Source organism: Falco punctatus (genome assembly GCF_963210335.1).
Source record: "Falco punctatus genome assembly, chromosome: 9".
Lineage (NCBI taxonomy): Eukaryota > Metazoa > Chordata > Aves > Falconiformes > Falconidae > Falco > Falco punctatus.
The window spans coordinates 18,794,360-18,810,085 of record NC_137589.1 but is presented as its reverse complement, the minus strand read 5'-3'; the positions used below and the strand labels follow the sequence as shown (position 1 = coordinate 18,810,085).

The following is a 15,726-nucleotide window of genomic DNA, read 5'->3' as shown; positions in this document are numbered from 1 at the left end:
CACACACAGTTTACAGTTAAAACTCAACATTCCTGAAGGCAGCTTTGCTGCTTAATCCAACAAGCTCCCTGCCTCCTTTTAACTAAATATACACTCTTACTTAATTCTCTCAAATAATTGAACAAACAGGAATTATTCAAAACGTTTCCTTAAAAAGACATGCCTTAAAAGAACCACAGTGTTGTGTGTTGTACTGAGCATCTGGCACAATACCATCTCCAGTAATAAAACATACCTAGCTGGTGACAGTCTTGAACGTTTACTATAGAAGATGAAGAATTGTCATCGTTGGTTTCCGTAACTCCATATGCATTTATATTAAACGCATTTACACTGTACTGCATGGTTTTTAAGAAAAGCTGCAAAGCTGAAGTGTTCTGGGTATCTTCAGAGGAGAGAGATTTCCAAATCACAGCACCAACCGCACAGCTGTATTGAAAAAGTTCTGATCCCTCTTTATTTCTAGGCCTTCGTGACTATGGGCTCACTCCTACCTGTCTGCTGAGCTCTCAACAGGATTTTGGTGAATTCGGAACATTCCTCTGCACACAACTGCTGGTTAAGAGAGACACATCGCCCTGCACTTCACGTGGCTTTGCCTACCCTGCAGGTTAACTTTTGACACTTGCTTCAGACCGGTAGTTGAAGGATACGACAGGAAAAAGAAGAGAAAAAATTATTTTGCATGCTGGTATAGCCCACAATCTACCTTTCCCCAAATTACAAGTAAACTGAAGTTTGATGAACTAATCCTTGCTTTTAAAAATTTGCTCAAAGGCTCTCAGTGGTGGAATACTGATGTACAAAAGAAAAAAAAAACCAACCCCGAACACATATTCTTCTACTTGAATATGAAGCTAAAAGCTAACAGGAAAAACCCTCTAACTTTCAAATCACAACTTTGTGGTAAAAGTGCATGCTAGCTTTAATTGAAATCATAGACAAAAATAACGTGCAATACAGCCCACTGAGAACCGTTTCACTGAGAAACTCTGGGTCGCCCTAACTTCAGGCCACAGGAAGAACTGAACTGAAAGATCTGACAGCATAAAATAAACTCCTAAAGGCTGACTAGCCAGTTATTTAGTAAAACAGGAACAACACACACACACACACACACGTGCACCTACTCTCTTATTCTGCATGCATGCAGGGAGCTGGTCTAGTTTTGAGTTTTGCTGTCTCTCATTTCTAGGACCCATTTGTCGGCCTATTTGTTTGTGGTTAGTCTTCTGCAGAGAATTCTGCAAGCTAGAGATTTTTACCACATGTTTGAGATGTACATATGCTTTTGCTTGCACATGCTTCCCCTCACACCCTTCAAGCTAACGTCATTTTTTCCCCCCTTGTTTTCTTGTACTTTCCAGAAGAACGCAGTTGTTTTGACTATACTTCTTCAATGCTTTCTATTGCTATTCTTCCCACAAACTTGACAGTGGCAAGGCTGCTGGTGCACAGAAAGGCACGCTATGTGCGCCCCATCACCTTGCCACTTCACTTTCCCCATATCCCCTGGCATCTCTGACCATAACCTCTTAATATATGGTTGGACAATGTGCTCAACCCTATATTTTATCTAAAACAGGTCCTGGTTCATAATCCTTCTATGGACACCAGAAATACAGAGACACCCTCTGTGGCCATTTTGGGTCAGAAATGCAGTCTGGTTTTCTATAAAGAGTAAATAGGTGGCTAAATTAGAACAAGAAAAAGGTAACACATTGTGCAAGGCCAGGAACATTGCCAGATCAGCAGGTCCTTAATGACAATCAGGACAACTCCAATAGAGAAGTCAGCAATCGATGGCACACAGGCAAATCTGGAACAGCACTTCAGCAGCACTGGGATCTGCAGCGACTTCAGGGAGTTCCCCGCTTGCAGCTCCTGCTAAGACAGCACCCGGGCTCCCTGACCAACACAGGGTAAGAAGCCATCCATGGCATCCCAGGCATTTAAGCTGTATTTGACAACCGTTTGAAGCACAGCACCTCTTAACCTGTGAATTCTCTATAGTATATTAAAAGCACGGTATCTCCTCCCACCACAAGCGAAAGTTTGCTGCTTTCTTGCTCTTGGTTCTGGCACTTCAATTGTTTAGGTTTTTACTGAAGATACGCACATGGGAACACTTTCACAACTATTTATTTTGGCCAAAGTTGTAACATATATCATATCTTAAAACACAAGGAAAAAGAATTCTAAGGACTCTGAAAAAACATTTAGCCAAGCTAGTCCATTTATTGAGCCTCTATCAACTAGGTTTTGATTAACAGGGGAAAAAAGAAAATACTGAGCAACATACAAAATAAATACTGGAAATAACATACAAAGTTCCCTTCATATGGATAAAGTTTTTAGGGGACGAATGTCAGAAGAGGTAAGATGCATTCTAGTTGGAAGAACATGCCTCGGACTTCTTAGAAAAATTTTCCTAAAGAAACAGATTCTCTTAAAAGAAAGAATTTTCATACAGCACTACATTTAGAAACTAAACCATATGCCAAAGGAAAAAAAGTAAGGAAATAAAGGTTTATCTTTACATACAGGACAAACAATACAAAGCATTAGCTGGACATTAACTTTACATTTAAAGTTCATACCATTAGTGTGGGTGAGCTACTGAACAGGACAGCTCTGAGTTTTTCACACATACTACTGCAGGCTCTGGATGGAATGCCAAACTGTAGACACTTCCGTTGTATCCATCAGTACAGAAGCTGTCTGACAGCACTGGTTTTGACAGATATCATTTTAATAGTGCACATTTCCTTCAAGGTAAGTATTTATATAAATGGACATAGTTTTGCTCTTAGCCTTTCCATTCTTGTTGGAAGAAGACCCACCATCTCCTTACTGAGTTCTAGTTCAGTTTCAACAGCACGGACAGCATCTGGGTACTTCTCACAATAGTCTACCAGAAATGTGTAATATTCCAATGATGTCTGCATGTTTTCCAGTTGCTTTTTGCTATCCGAAGTAATAAGCTTACCATATAGTCGTGCAATATGAAATTTAGCCACCATTGCAGGGCGAAGAACATCTTCCTCGAGCTCTTCAGGAAACACCTTATCTGGGTTCCTCAAAGAATCTAAGAAGAGTTCATAATATTTGATTGCTAACTGAGCCAGAGAATTGATTTTTTTAATTGTGTGGGAGTCTAGCTCCTCCAACCTGTTACCAATAGCTACCTTTAAATCCATCATCTCATAGTAGGTGTCGGCTAGTTCAAACTGAAGCTGCCGACTAATCAACAGATAGTACTGTGGATTCAAGTCTGCATATATAGGCTCCAGCATGTCTATTCTACGCTTGTGCATTTTGCAGCGCCTCTCATAGTCTTCTTCAAAGAAAGCAAGTACCTTAAACAAAGCACTGTGATCCTGAACAATTTCAATATGGTCAGTAACATAACCATCAACCTGAAAGAACTCTTTTGCTTCCTGAACATAGTTCTGACCAACTAGGAATATTTCTCTGGCTTCTTGAAAATCTAAAGGATACACACTGCTCACTTTCTCTTCCATGGCTAAGACAGAGTCACAGATATCACTCGTCCCAAAAAGGACAGCTTTTTTCCTGCCCTTCTCTTTTTCATCCTCTTCCTTTTTCCTTTGGGCTTTAAGTTCCAATTGCCTGTCTGGATCCAGCTCTCCTATGTTATCCTGAAATGACAAAGCATACTAATTAAAAGTGCACGTGGCTTATGGAGAGAGACTTAAGACTGAATCATTTGAAACACAAACTAGTTAGCAACAAGACAGAAGAGAAGATATGTTGGCATATAAGACCTTCTATTCACACAAAAAAATTATGTACATTACAGTCTATCTTAAGTCTTAGGTTTTTACAGAATCTATATTTAGTCTCCCAACCCTGTGTGACAATATAGCTAAAACAATAAATGTAAAGCCCAAAGGCCCTGACCCTGCAAAGCATTTCAGCAAATGCTTGAAGGAATGAAATGAATGGTTGAATGAATGAGAACACCAGCACACAAAACTGTTGCATATTAAGACGACGCTCTTACTAGCCATTAAATAAGAAGTAATCTGCCAAATCAAGCTGCAAGAAAACGCAGCAGAGAGAAGGGAAATCTGTGAAGTTGCTGTACAAGTAGCGCAGTAATCACACTACAGAGATGATCTCCTATCTGTGCTTATTTCTAAGTGCTGCATTAAAGTCAAAGCATACTACAAAATGCTTGCTACATTGCGAGCATCTATTGTATTATTCATTGGGTGATTGCTTATCACTTGCTACCAACTGTGAATTGATTCCTGTTACATATATCAAATCAGACTTTGTTTTTAAACAAATGACAGCTACATAACAGATATTCTGTTACCTCAAGTAATTTCCGAGCGCTTTGCAGGAGATTCAGGCAATACTTAATCCAGCATCTTGCAATTTCAGCTTTTCTCTGTCGAAGGTCCTGTTGGTCTTGCTCTGTTTCACCTATTGAATGGACATAAGCACATAAAAACTTCTGGAGAACTTGAGCACTCCAGCAAGAACTTCAAATGCTACACACAAAGAGTAAGCTATTTGCATGTAATTAATTTTTCCTCATTGTTAGAGAGAAACATGTTCTCCACGTTAAGTTATATAATTCTGTAAACTGTCATTCTGGTAGAAACCCATATAGATTAATATGGATTCCTCATGCATGAATTCTTCAAAAAATAGATCATAATGTATGTTTAAAAAGACCTTCCATCGTGAAGGTGTTTTACTGGAAAAGGTTTTCATGTCTCTGGTAACAAGAGAAAGAAATAGGGATAATTTGTTTTTTGAGATTCGGCTGCCTGCCCAGTAATCGTTCCTGAGGATGATTAGGGCCTTTGTATTGCAACGGGCCCCAGACTTGTTACCAAAAAGGGAACAAAAGTAGGGGAAACTGCCTTTGGTTCAACCACCTGGTACTAACAAAGTATTTGTTAGCTTTGCAGATTTGGTATTTTTCTCCCCAGTTCCCCAACTGTCATATAAGTAGCAGCACTGCTGATGTCTCAAGATAATATTTTCAGAAACCAAATGAATTTCAAAGGGAATTAATTTCCCAGTCTCTAGGCAAAAAGCAGTGTGTTACCTGAACAATGAGGGGACACTAGAACTCCTGTTCACCAAATCAAAAGCCAATTTCAGACTCAGATCCACTGTGTTCATTGTATTTCATTACAGCCAATCTAGTTGTTCTTATTAAGGAAATAATTGTTGCTAATCTAAGAAAAGGCACCTTTACTAAGTATCTCTGTGTGTGTTTATATTCCAATTAACAGGATCAAATGAATGTGCTTGAGAGCAGCCAATGCTGACTGTGTATTAGTCTTTCTGTAAGTTAGAACTTTCTGCATAATGATCTTCAAGCCCACAGCCCAGCTCCCTGTACTGTGAAAAGGAAGGGAAAATAGGATAAATGTTTACTCCATTGAAACAAACACAAATATAACTACTCCTGTTTGTTGTAGGAGGAAGTCAAGATAGAAGTTAGCCAACTGGACCAAAAATCGCACAAGAAATTATAAAGTATCATTAAAAATAGGCCTCATCTACCACTTCTGGTCTTGCACCTGAATCTGGAACCATAACTGACTGTATGTTTCTACACGCCTACTGAAAACATAACCTCATTTTTTGGGTTAAGTATCATATACTGATAACTGTGCAGTCAGGTACCTATGGAAGCCCATAAACACCGATTCAGACCTACTGAATCTTTCATAATATACTGTTTTAAAACAGTCTAACAAATTAGCATAACCTGACTCTCTTGACAGCCCTATTTCCCTGAAACCAAAAAACTTTTAGACATCATCCTCAAAGTACTGAAAGGCAACTGCATAGAGTTCTATATTTTTGAGCTAAGAGAAATACTAAAAGCAACTAATGTACTGTCACTGAACATCAATTAAAAAAAGTCAGCTGTATCTATTCAGGTTATATTTTAACCTGAAACAACATCAGTGGATTAAACATTTTGCGTTCTAAACAGCTCAAACCATTACAAGTTAACCAATATATTCACTGTTGGAAGTCAGAGTTATGAACTCACACAGGGGCTACCCGAGTACTTGCTCACTCTCCACGAGTTAAAGCTCTATTGATTTGAAGCTTCCACTTGCCCAAGTCACAGAATGTAAAAAGATATTGCTGTAGGTAAGTAAAGACTAAGCCTAAAACAGAGGAACGACACTATCATGTAACCACAGGTCCTCAACTGCGGTCAGTTCTCTAAAAGTTTCTTCTACTGATCTTCACACTGAACCACAGAGTTGTTCCTCTGCATCAACACCAAAACGACAAGAGCAGCTACGACTCCAAAAATAGCTATTGATGAGGCTGCAGCATCCAGCAACAAAAGACGACACAAGTACCTTCTGGATTTGGGGTTTTTAAGAGCTGCAGTTTCCCTCTCTCTTTTAAAACTATCCCCAGGAAGCATCTGGTTTGGTTCATTGAGTTCACTGAATCATTGCCCTCTGATTACCGAGAAGCAAAGGCAAGCCACATTTTAAGCACATGTAGATGAACAGAGATACTGCTGCTACTGAAATGGATATTGGTTTATATTTCACTTTTATTCCGGTATGCTTTCTGAAACACCAGCAACAAGCACTTGAGTTTTTCTCACAGGGTTTACTCATAGCCAGTCTTCAGCTGTAGTAGCAGCAGCTCTTCAGAAACATTCCACTTTGTTTTACTTTATAAAGTATTATAAAGTTTTACTTTATAAAGTATATAGTATAATATTATTATAAAATTATACCATATACTTTATTTTAATATAATTTAATTAATATAACTATAAATTAATTTATAAAATTATAAAGTATTCCACTTTATAATTGTTAATTATAAAGACTTTAGAAAAATAACACTGGGATTGTTTTGTATGTATTGCTAGACTTCAGTTTTAACATTGTGTCTCAATCATGCTTAATTCACAGCATTTTATTCAAAACTTTTACATGAACTTACTGTCTTCAGCAGATGGCACCTGTCCAGCTTGGCTAAAGATGACACTGGCTGCTGCTAAACAGTGCCGGGACTCCATAAAGCATTGCTGAGAGAAACAAAGAGCAGCATTTAAGAGTGGTATAAGCAGCCCAAGCACTGCCCCTCACCTCTAGCAGTAAAGATATACAAAGACAAGGGAAATGATAGAACTGAGAGGCTCTGGAGCATATTCCTCTGGACGCTGGGAAAAAAAGACAGTTTTCCCACGTCTAATACTGAATACACTATTTTCTAACCAAACATTTTCTCCCTACAACAGCCACAATAGCAAGCCTTGCTTTTAATATTAGATACATACCTTGCGAACATTTTCACTGTTCTGATCTATGCTACTATCGCTTCCTTGCGGTAAAGGAAGTGATGTCTTGTGGTAAAGATTGTATCACAGAGTGTTAGTCAGAATGAGCTTCAGGTACAAGTCAACATTATGAGTCAGACCTAGGTTCCTTTACTCTTATGTGGCAGTTTAATAGCCACTGTTTAACGATTAGTGCTATCAATGCATCAAAGAGACACAGACATTACAAGTTACTGTTGAAATTAGCATTAACTGGCTTAAGTACAGCACAAGCCTTTTAAGCATCTGAAAAAAGCGTCTGAATAGTCTGGACTATACACATTCCTAAATAAAGCTGAAGCATTTCCTAACACAGTAGATTATTTAGAGTCAACACAGATGTGTGGAAGCAAGCAGCTACCACGTTACATACCCACTTCTACATTCACATAGACTCGCACAGGTCTTAAGCACGTGCTAAGGTACAAAGGACAATAATTTATACGAAATGCAACATGTAATTACCTTGGCCCTCAGATGTTTTTGTGAAAGAACAATATAATTATAAGAAATAATCTAAAGTTCAGTGATTAGAACCTTAAAGTTTTACTTACTAACATGTTGCATCATTACTGATACTTCATTAACTATACAGCTGCTCTTATGTCTACACCCCTGCTCATTTTTCCTACTGCCATCACACCACCACAGGAAAGCCACTACGTCCTCTTCAGAAAAAACAGGTGTTTCACACCAGAAGACAACTCGTGGTTTTATAGGAGTACATTTTTAATTCAAAACGAGCCCCATCTCAAACAGCTGTTTAAACAACTGTCTTACTCGACAGTTACATTTATAATTACAGCAGAAAAATATGAGGTATATTACCTTGGATAGATAGTACTGTGACAACGTAGCAGCATTGAGTGCCCATTCTACTGGGTAGTAGCCACAATACTCAAGCTGTCGTTTAAGAGTTGTATGACAATACTGGGCAGCCTTCTCAATCATCTCCAAGTGTTGGTAGACTTGAGCCAGATAATACAGAGTATGTGTGTAGGCTTTTTCAAATCTGGAAAAATCAACAGTCTCTTTAGATTTCCTCTTTTTTTTTCCCCCCTCCCTGAATACACCTTCATAAATTAAAAAAAAAAAAAAAAAAAAAAAAAAAAAAAAAAAAAAAAACCACAACACAAAAAAACCAAAACAAAAAAACAAAACACAAATAATCATTTGTGTATGCTGCTACATGTCTACCTTTTGGATCTTTCTTGGTCTGTGAGTTTTTCTTCTTCTGCCATGAAATGTTCACTGGGATCCAGGGGAGGATTTCCATCCTGCAAAAGTACAGGATAGGTTCAGCAAACTACATTTCTCTTACTTTGTACTCTAGCGCTCCCTCTTGTAGCTACAGATGGTTTACCATTTTTCAATCCCAAATCCAACAAAACTTCACATAACGTGTCTACACCTATCTCAAATATCACACCTCTGGAGCAACTCCACAGACCTCCGGAGATCTAGAGGTTGAAAGCCACAATTCCACACAGAATTATATGATTTTCAGCTTGTAGAAGACTACTTCTTACATACTTTAAAGTAACGCATGCTGTCTGCAACCACAGTCCTGTAGAATCTGAATTAGTCTACAGGACTGTAATTGGGTGTCTTATTTTGGACAATAACCTTCTGGTTTTTAATGCATCAATTTAACACCACACATACCTTCAAGTGTGAAATATTCGTTTGCCTAGCTGCACTGATCAGTAACAAGAAAACACCCTGCAGGAAGTACTGCAAAGAACATTATGTGCAGAGAGTGCTCAGCAGACGTGCTGTCAAGACTTACCACTGTGAAATGACTCTATTCACAAGCTGGCAACAGGCAATGTCTTTGGAGGATGAAGCTGCTAAACCTTGATACAAGGTACAACCCACATGTAAGCTATTAATGATGTAAACTACTTCATTGAGAAATGCTTTTTTGTTTTTAAACCATGGGTTTTGTCAGAATTGTTATACAGACAACTATCATCTTTCAGCATCGCTGTGTCCAACCTTGCCTTAAAACAACTGTTGATAAAGAGTCTGCATAACTGGCAAGCCCAACAGATTTACATTGCTCATGGCAAAGTTTTATTAGTCTGTGCTTATCTAATTACCTTTGTAGTTGTGACTACCTTCAGATGCCAATTCTAAAAAGCTTCAAATGCAGGTATCTTTCTAAAGGGGTCTTTTTTTTCATTACGCAACACATCCTGAAGGATATTCAACATGTCTGCTGGCAACAGAGCCTAGCTTAGCACACAACTTTCCTAGCCCTCTCCTAACCCCACTTATTTCTTGGCACAAGAGAAATTAAGGCAACAAATAAAAAGCAGTTCAGAGAAACACTTTTCTTAAGATGATAAGGACTCTGGCAGGAATAGAAACAAAGGTAGAGAATGCATTCAGTTTTATAGGGAAGAAAACATATCCTTATGTTTGTGCTTCTCATTTTAAAAAATCCTGAACGGATTTGTTTGCTTTTAATGGAGAGGTTTTATCCACCTACAAGGATGAACAAATGGGTTTGAGACAATGACAAACAAATAAAAGTGTGTTTAACCTTTAAGTGTGTTTAACACCAGAGAGGTGTAGGGGTTTTTTTACATGATCTTTTATTCTTTATGGTTTTCTGTTTATACCTCATTGGTTTATAAGATGTGAATTTATCTTGTTTTCTTTAGATACAAAGGCTTACAACCTTACAAAGGCACTCACGCCTCCTAACAAGATTTGGAGTATATTCTGGCAAGACTAGAGCTGTTCCTGCAAAGAAAGCAATTGAAATGACACAGTAAGAAAGACCCTTGCCTCCTTCCCCTGTCTACATGTTTATCCTCCAATGTCAAGCCTTATGCCTTTAATTATCCTTTGGAAGAACTCTGCAACTTTACAGGTGGACTTTATTAGCCCAGGCTCCTGCCGACGAAGTTTAGCACCCTCAGATTTTCATTGTAGTGCATTAAACAATCAGCTTTCCTAACAGCAAAATGCTGTTAAAATAGATAATTGTTTTTTTGAAAAAAACTTGAAAATATATGTAAGCTCAAAGCATTCAGGAGCAGAAAGCAAAAGGATTTTTTAACTCTACCAAAATAATTTTATTCTTGCAATTGGCTTGGTTTTGCTGTAGTTGCTCGGGGAGGCTGGGGCTGGGGGAGGGGGGAAGATAACCCCACTCAATTTGTAAGTTAACTAGACCCAGTTAGTAAAAAACTAAATCCACCAGTTCAGGAAAACACTTCCATCATCAACAGTTTACCAAAGATGATCTGACAGGAAGGCTTTCGGCTTTCTGATAGCCTAAACACGAGGCATGTTAAGAGAAGTACATTCAAATTTTTAGAATCTGTGAATTATGAATGTTGACATGGTTGTACAAATCCTGAAGATCAAACACCACTGCAGGGAACTCAAGTCCTTTTCATAAACCATAAAGCAGCCTAACAAGCTCCCCCATGCCCTGTGTTTTGGGGGGATTTTTTGTTACTACTTTGCAGATTATGTCAAATACAGTTCAGTATTTTCAGAGAAACATGACAGAAGTCCAATGAAGTTACCACAAAAGCTCTTTTGTTGTAGTTCCTTCTCAAAAAATGTCTTTAGGCATAGCTATGTCTGACTATATAATGCCCTGAAATATAAGTGGCAAATAAAAAAACACCGAGGAAAAAAAGAAAGTGACAAAGTGACCTGATGCGGGCTTACTGACAGTCACATATGTATACCCCCATCAGGAAACAAAGCCCCAGGAAGAATATTCACTAGCCACTACTAACAAAAATAAACCGTTGCAGAAAAGTCCACAGTGAAAACGTGAAGTATTCGGCTGCAGTGTTTAATCCACTGAAATAGATGGCAGTACCAGCTCAAGTGCCAGAATCCTTCAGAGGTGATATGGAAGCTAAGAGTATCGTATCTGGTTGGGTATAAACATCCAAGTTGAACATCAGGAATCAATTAGAGAGGGTCTGTAGAGAGATGTAGTACCTCTAGTTAGACTAACTGATCCAGAGGGCAGGAAACAGACAAGCAAAAGCAGAAGTGGTTTTTTTTTTCTGGTTTTGTCTTTTCTCTCTCCTGTTGCTGTAGGATAGCCAGCGTGGCGACAAAGGTGGGAATATGGCAGTAACCAACCAGCCAAGACTAACCCATTCTAAAGTTCCCATGAGAATAATCCAAGTTCACATAAAACCTGAAATGCAATTTCATTAAACTAAGTTCTGTCCAACGTTTACAGTTATTGGAAGACATAGATACTGCTCCTTTAAGGTCACAAATGTTTTCAGCTCACTCGGGAACTGCCCCTGATGCAAGTCAGCGTAGGAACAAATTTGCAAAAAGCTTAAAAATAGCACAGAGGAGCCTTAGTCAATACACAGCACAATCCACAACTCAAAAGGTTATTTAATATGCATGAGGTTTAGCTGTTTATAAGACTGTCCTTTTGGATACAGACCTAAACTACTTGCCTCTATGCAACACTGTGCACAGTCAGAGCAAACCATGCAAATATTAGTTTTGTTTCCTTTTCCCACTGAATGCAATGGATTGACATTTTACAGCATTTCCAATGTAAGATTAAGAATAGTCTCAATTAAAAGCCAAATCCTACCTAGCTCCAATTTTGAACTATCAAATCAAAGAGCTTTCAAAAAGGACCATTATTTTTGAGCAAAATTATTTTCCTGAATAAATCCATTTTGAAATTAGCAAGTGACCCTCTAGCTTGCCTCTTCCTATGCTAACAGTACAAATCACATCACTTTTGAAAAGTATCACAGCAGCCAGTATAAACTGCAGAAACTCAAGTTCCATCATGGGGGGGGTGGGGGGGTGGGGGGCGTGTTTCAAAGATTACTAAAACTGGAAGTAATAAGTGAAATTAAGACCTGTCACAATTTTAATAAACACAGTACCTCTTTCATGTATTGATTATACAAGGCTTCCGCAGATTCCAAGTAAGTTTGTGCAGTTTTAATTTCATCCCTTTCAGACCACAGGATACCTAGATTGTTCTGAAGGTCAAAGAAAAACTAAGTTAGTTATTTTCCCATTATGTCCCATTTAGACCACACATTTTCTTCAAACCATTTATCAGTCTTCATTCTTATACAGACACGTTCTAATACAAAGGACTTCAAAAAGCAAAAGTTGTGCTCACCCGTTTTATTGGCAGTTGCTCAAAAGGGAAGGATCTCACACAGCTGCAAATACATACAAGTCACCTTGTACAATATAACTTTCTGTATTTAATGTGCTAAATAAGGATTGGTGTGTTCAAATAACGAGCTTTTTCCACACAGTGTATTCTTCATCTGATTCTTGCAACTTTGATGTTATATATAAATATCATTTAAAAAGAGCCAAGGAATTAGGGATTTGTCATCATGACTGTAGAAAAATTTAACAGGGGAAAGATACGCTCAGAATGAATGCTTGTGTATTTTCAATAACAAAGAGATTAAAAGAGCTGTTAAGATGCAAAAGCTACAGATTACTGCCTTCAAATTAAAAATACAGCAACATACATAGTAACATTACTGCACCTGTGAATCCACCTTTTAAAAAAGCACTTCTAATTTTATTAATAAGATGAAGGCATTAATAACATTCTATGTCTCATGTGCTAATTTAATTCCTAGGCAGTGTTGTTACAAAAAAACCTGACAGGGCTAAAAAAAAACAAACCACCTTCAAAAGAGTTAGAATCTGTAGCTGTGTGCCAGCCCTGTGTCCCTTTCAATTCCATTTGTTCTATTACTTTTATAAGCAAGCACCACGTAGCACGATGCTTATGAACAGAAATACTTTGTCCACGGCTGAGCAGTGGGACGGACTAAATTTACTTAGACAGAAACTGTGATACACATCCTATGTAGAAGCTCTGAATTAGGGCTACAGGAACAGGCCCTGCAGGAAAAAGGAATGCTCCGTATTTCAAAGCAGAAGTCAGTGCCATGACAACATACCCTACATATCCCAGAACCTGGAGAGGTATAGCCACCGTTGACAATTACTGCTTTTACATCAGAAGAGTTTTTTAATTAAATACTCAAATGTTTTACAGCCCTGGGGACTGCAAGCTGAGGGCATGCCCGTTTACCATCCTGCCCTCAGCTGCATACTTGATGACAGTGCTCCAGGCAACAGTAGACCTATTTACTGTTGGACCACAGCACTTCACATGCATGACACAGAAACTTTACCCTGCTTTTTGCTAAAAGCCCCAAAATAGGAAAAATCCATGCAAACATCTGTCCAATAGAGAGAAGTACTGCTTTCCAACACACCAGTTCAAAAGCACAGTGGAATCACTGACCTTCAGCCACAAAAGCAACAACTCACCACGAATGTGTAGGAGTTCCTACACCCTGGGAAGATGCTATCCTACATTGATTGGCTGCTCAAGCAATCTCCAATCCTATGAGTAATAGATGTGTAGGGTGTACCCAAACCGTCACAATGAAGGACGGCGAGCAGATGTAACCTCACAAATTCAACTCAGTTAATTTAACCAGGATAAGACAAGTCACTGTTTAACTAGCACCCTTCCACATGAACACACAATTCCTCTACAGTTTTGCAGCACTGAACAAGGAAGTATTACCGAGCCTTTTCTAATTACAGCAGCCATTTTTGATAGAGACCTCCAAATAACTGTTCTATTTAATTTAAAGTCTAGAGATAGATATTTAAGTATACACCAGCTGCCATGACAGAGCAGTTGAGCAAAGACCCTTTTGTCAATCTTCACACGACAAGAACTAGTTTTGTTAACAGTATTACTTTCTTCAGAATAAAGATGTGAATATTATTATTTTTAGCCCTACAAAACTTTATTTACTCATCTGGAATAAAATAAAATAGGTTAAGAAATAACTGGCAAGGCTGAAAAGCAAACAAGTAAGTGACAACATCTGAGAACGATTTACTTTTTCAGGATACTGCATAAATAAAAGCATCTTCCAACTTTACTTTGACAACAAAAGACAGTTAAGGAATCACAAATAAGCTCTGGACATACCGAGGTCTTCAATTGAATTTATTCTTGCTCAGTTCTTACAAAGTTCTGTCTCAGCCTTCTATCCTGAAGAGTACACCGTTTTGCCAACACCTAGTTGCTATTAAGAAAATAAACTGATGCTCTGCACACCTAGAGCCACCAGCAGCAAGCTTAATATAGAACAGCATCCCTCCTCAGCTGCCACCTGCCAGTTATTTCTTCGAGCAAGAAATAAAGGCCAGGACTGCTGGTGTTTATCATTAGAGCCATACCCATCAGTAGGCTGAAGCCCACGAACACCCCTTACCCTGCCTGCAGCCCACTGTACAGCGCGGCCCACGGACACAGGAGTCGTCCCCCCCCCACCCGCGTCCCAGGGCCCCCCCCAGCCCACCTGCGCCTGTATGTAGAGGGAGACGCAGTCAGGGGAGAGGCGGTGGGGCTCCAGCAGCTGCGTGCAGCGCTGCAGGTGCTCCTCGCCGGCCGACAGCTCCTCGGTGTCCGTGTGGTTGACGCCCAGCTCGTACTCCAGCACGGCCCGCCGCACGGCCAACAGCCGCGCCTCGCCGCCATCCTCGGCGGCGCTCAGCAGCTGCTTGACCTCCTGCAGCAGCGCCCGGGCGCTGTACTTGGAGCGGTAGGGCTCGGTCTCCGGGTCCTTGCGCGATTCCACGGACGAGAGCGTGCGGGCGGCGCGGAACTTCTCGCACACCGCTGCCCACCCGCCGACCGCCGCCATCTTCCCTCCGCCGGCCGCCCAGCATCACGCGCGCCGGCGCCTGACCCGCCGCCGGCCAATCACCGCGCCCGGCAGGGCGGCCCCGCCCCCTCGTCAGGGCGACCGCGGCACCGCCTCCCTCCCGCCGCCACCGCGCGGAGCGGGCCCCTGGCGGGTCGCCGCTCCCCCCTCTCCTGCCGTTTGAAATCCTTCGTGGTTTCCCCTACAGCCCCCGTGACGGGGCTGAGGGCAAACGGTACCAAGCACTGAGAATCAGCAGAGGGCAACAGGCAAGCAGGAGCCCCACAACAGCCGCCAGAGCCCCAGCACCTGTGGGATGCTCACGAGAAAGAGTGCAGAGGGACTCTATCTCAATTTTTTTCTGAGAAAATTTTTTTTTGAGAACCAGGTTTTTTAATGCAAGGGTTGCTGAACAGGCAAGGTGCAGTAACTGTCCACGTTTGAAGGTGTGCTGTTCGCCCACAGCACCGAGTTTCCAGTAAAACACTCCTCTCCCTGCAGAAACACATAGGGCGGGAAAATGGCACCAGCTGGTTTGCCAGGCGGAAAGAAAATTCTTCCAAAAACTCAGTCATTTCAGCAAACATGACTGTTAGCCATCCTCAAAGGTAGGCTGCTCTATCAAGGAATAAAGACAAAGAA

The 15,726-nt window shown here is 40.2% G+C and overlaps 1 protein-coding gene across 1 annotated transcript; it reads right to left on the bottom strand.

Annotated features, from left to right (window-relative positions):
• Positions 1–2,126: 2,126 nt before the first annotated feature.
• KIFBP (kinesin family binding protein) lies at positions 2,127–15,590 on the bottom strand. Its single transcript, XM_080401335.1, has 7 exons — positions 14,740–15,590; positions 12,259–12,357; positions 8,552–8,631; positions 8,183–8,366; positions 6,979–7,063; positions 4,346–4,455; positions 2,127–3,662 (listed from the first exon to the last, which is right to left on the bottom strand). The coding sequence occupies exons 1-7, from the start codon at positions 15,082–15,084 to the stop codon at positions 2,784–2,786; spliced, it is 1,782 nt and encodes a 593-aa protein (XP_080257461.1). The 5' UTR covers positions 15,085–15,590; the 3' UTR covers positions 2,127–2,783.
• Between the last annotated feature and the right edge of the window lie 136 nt (positions 15,591–15,726).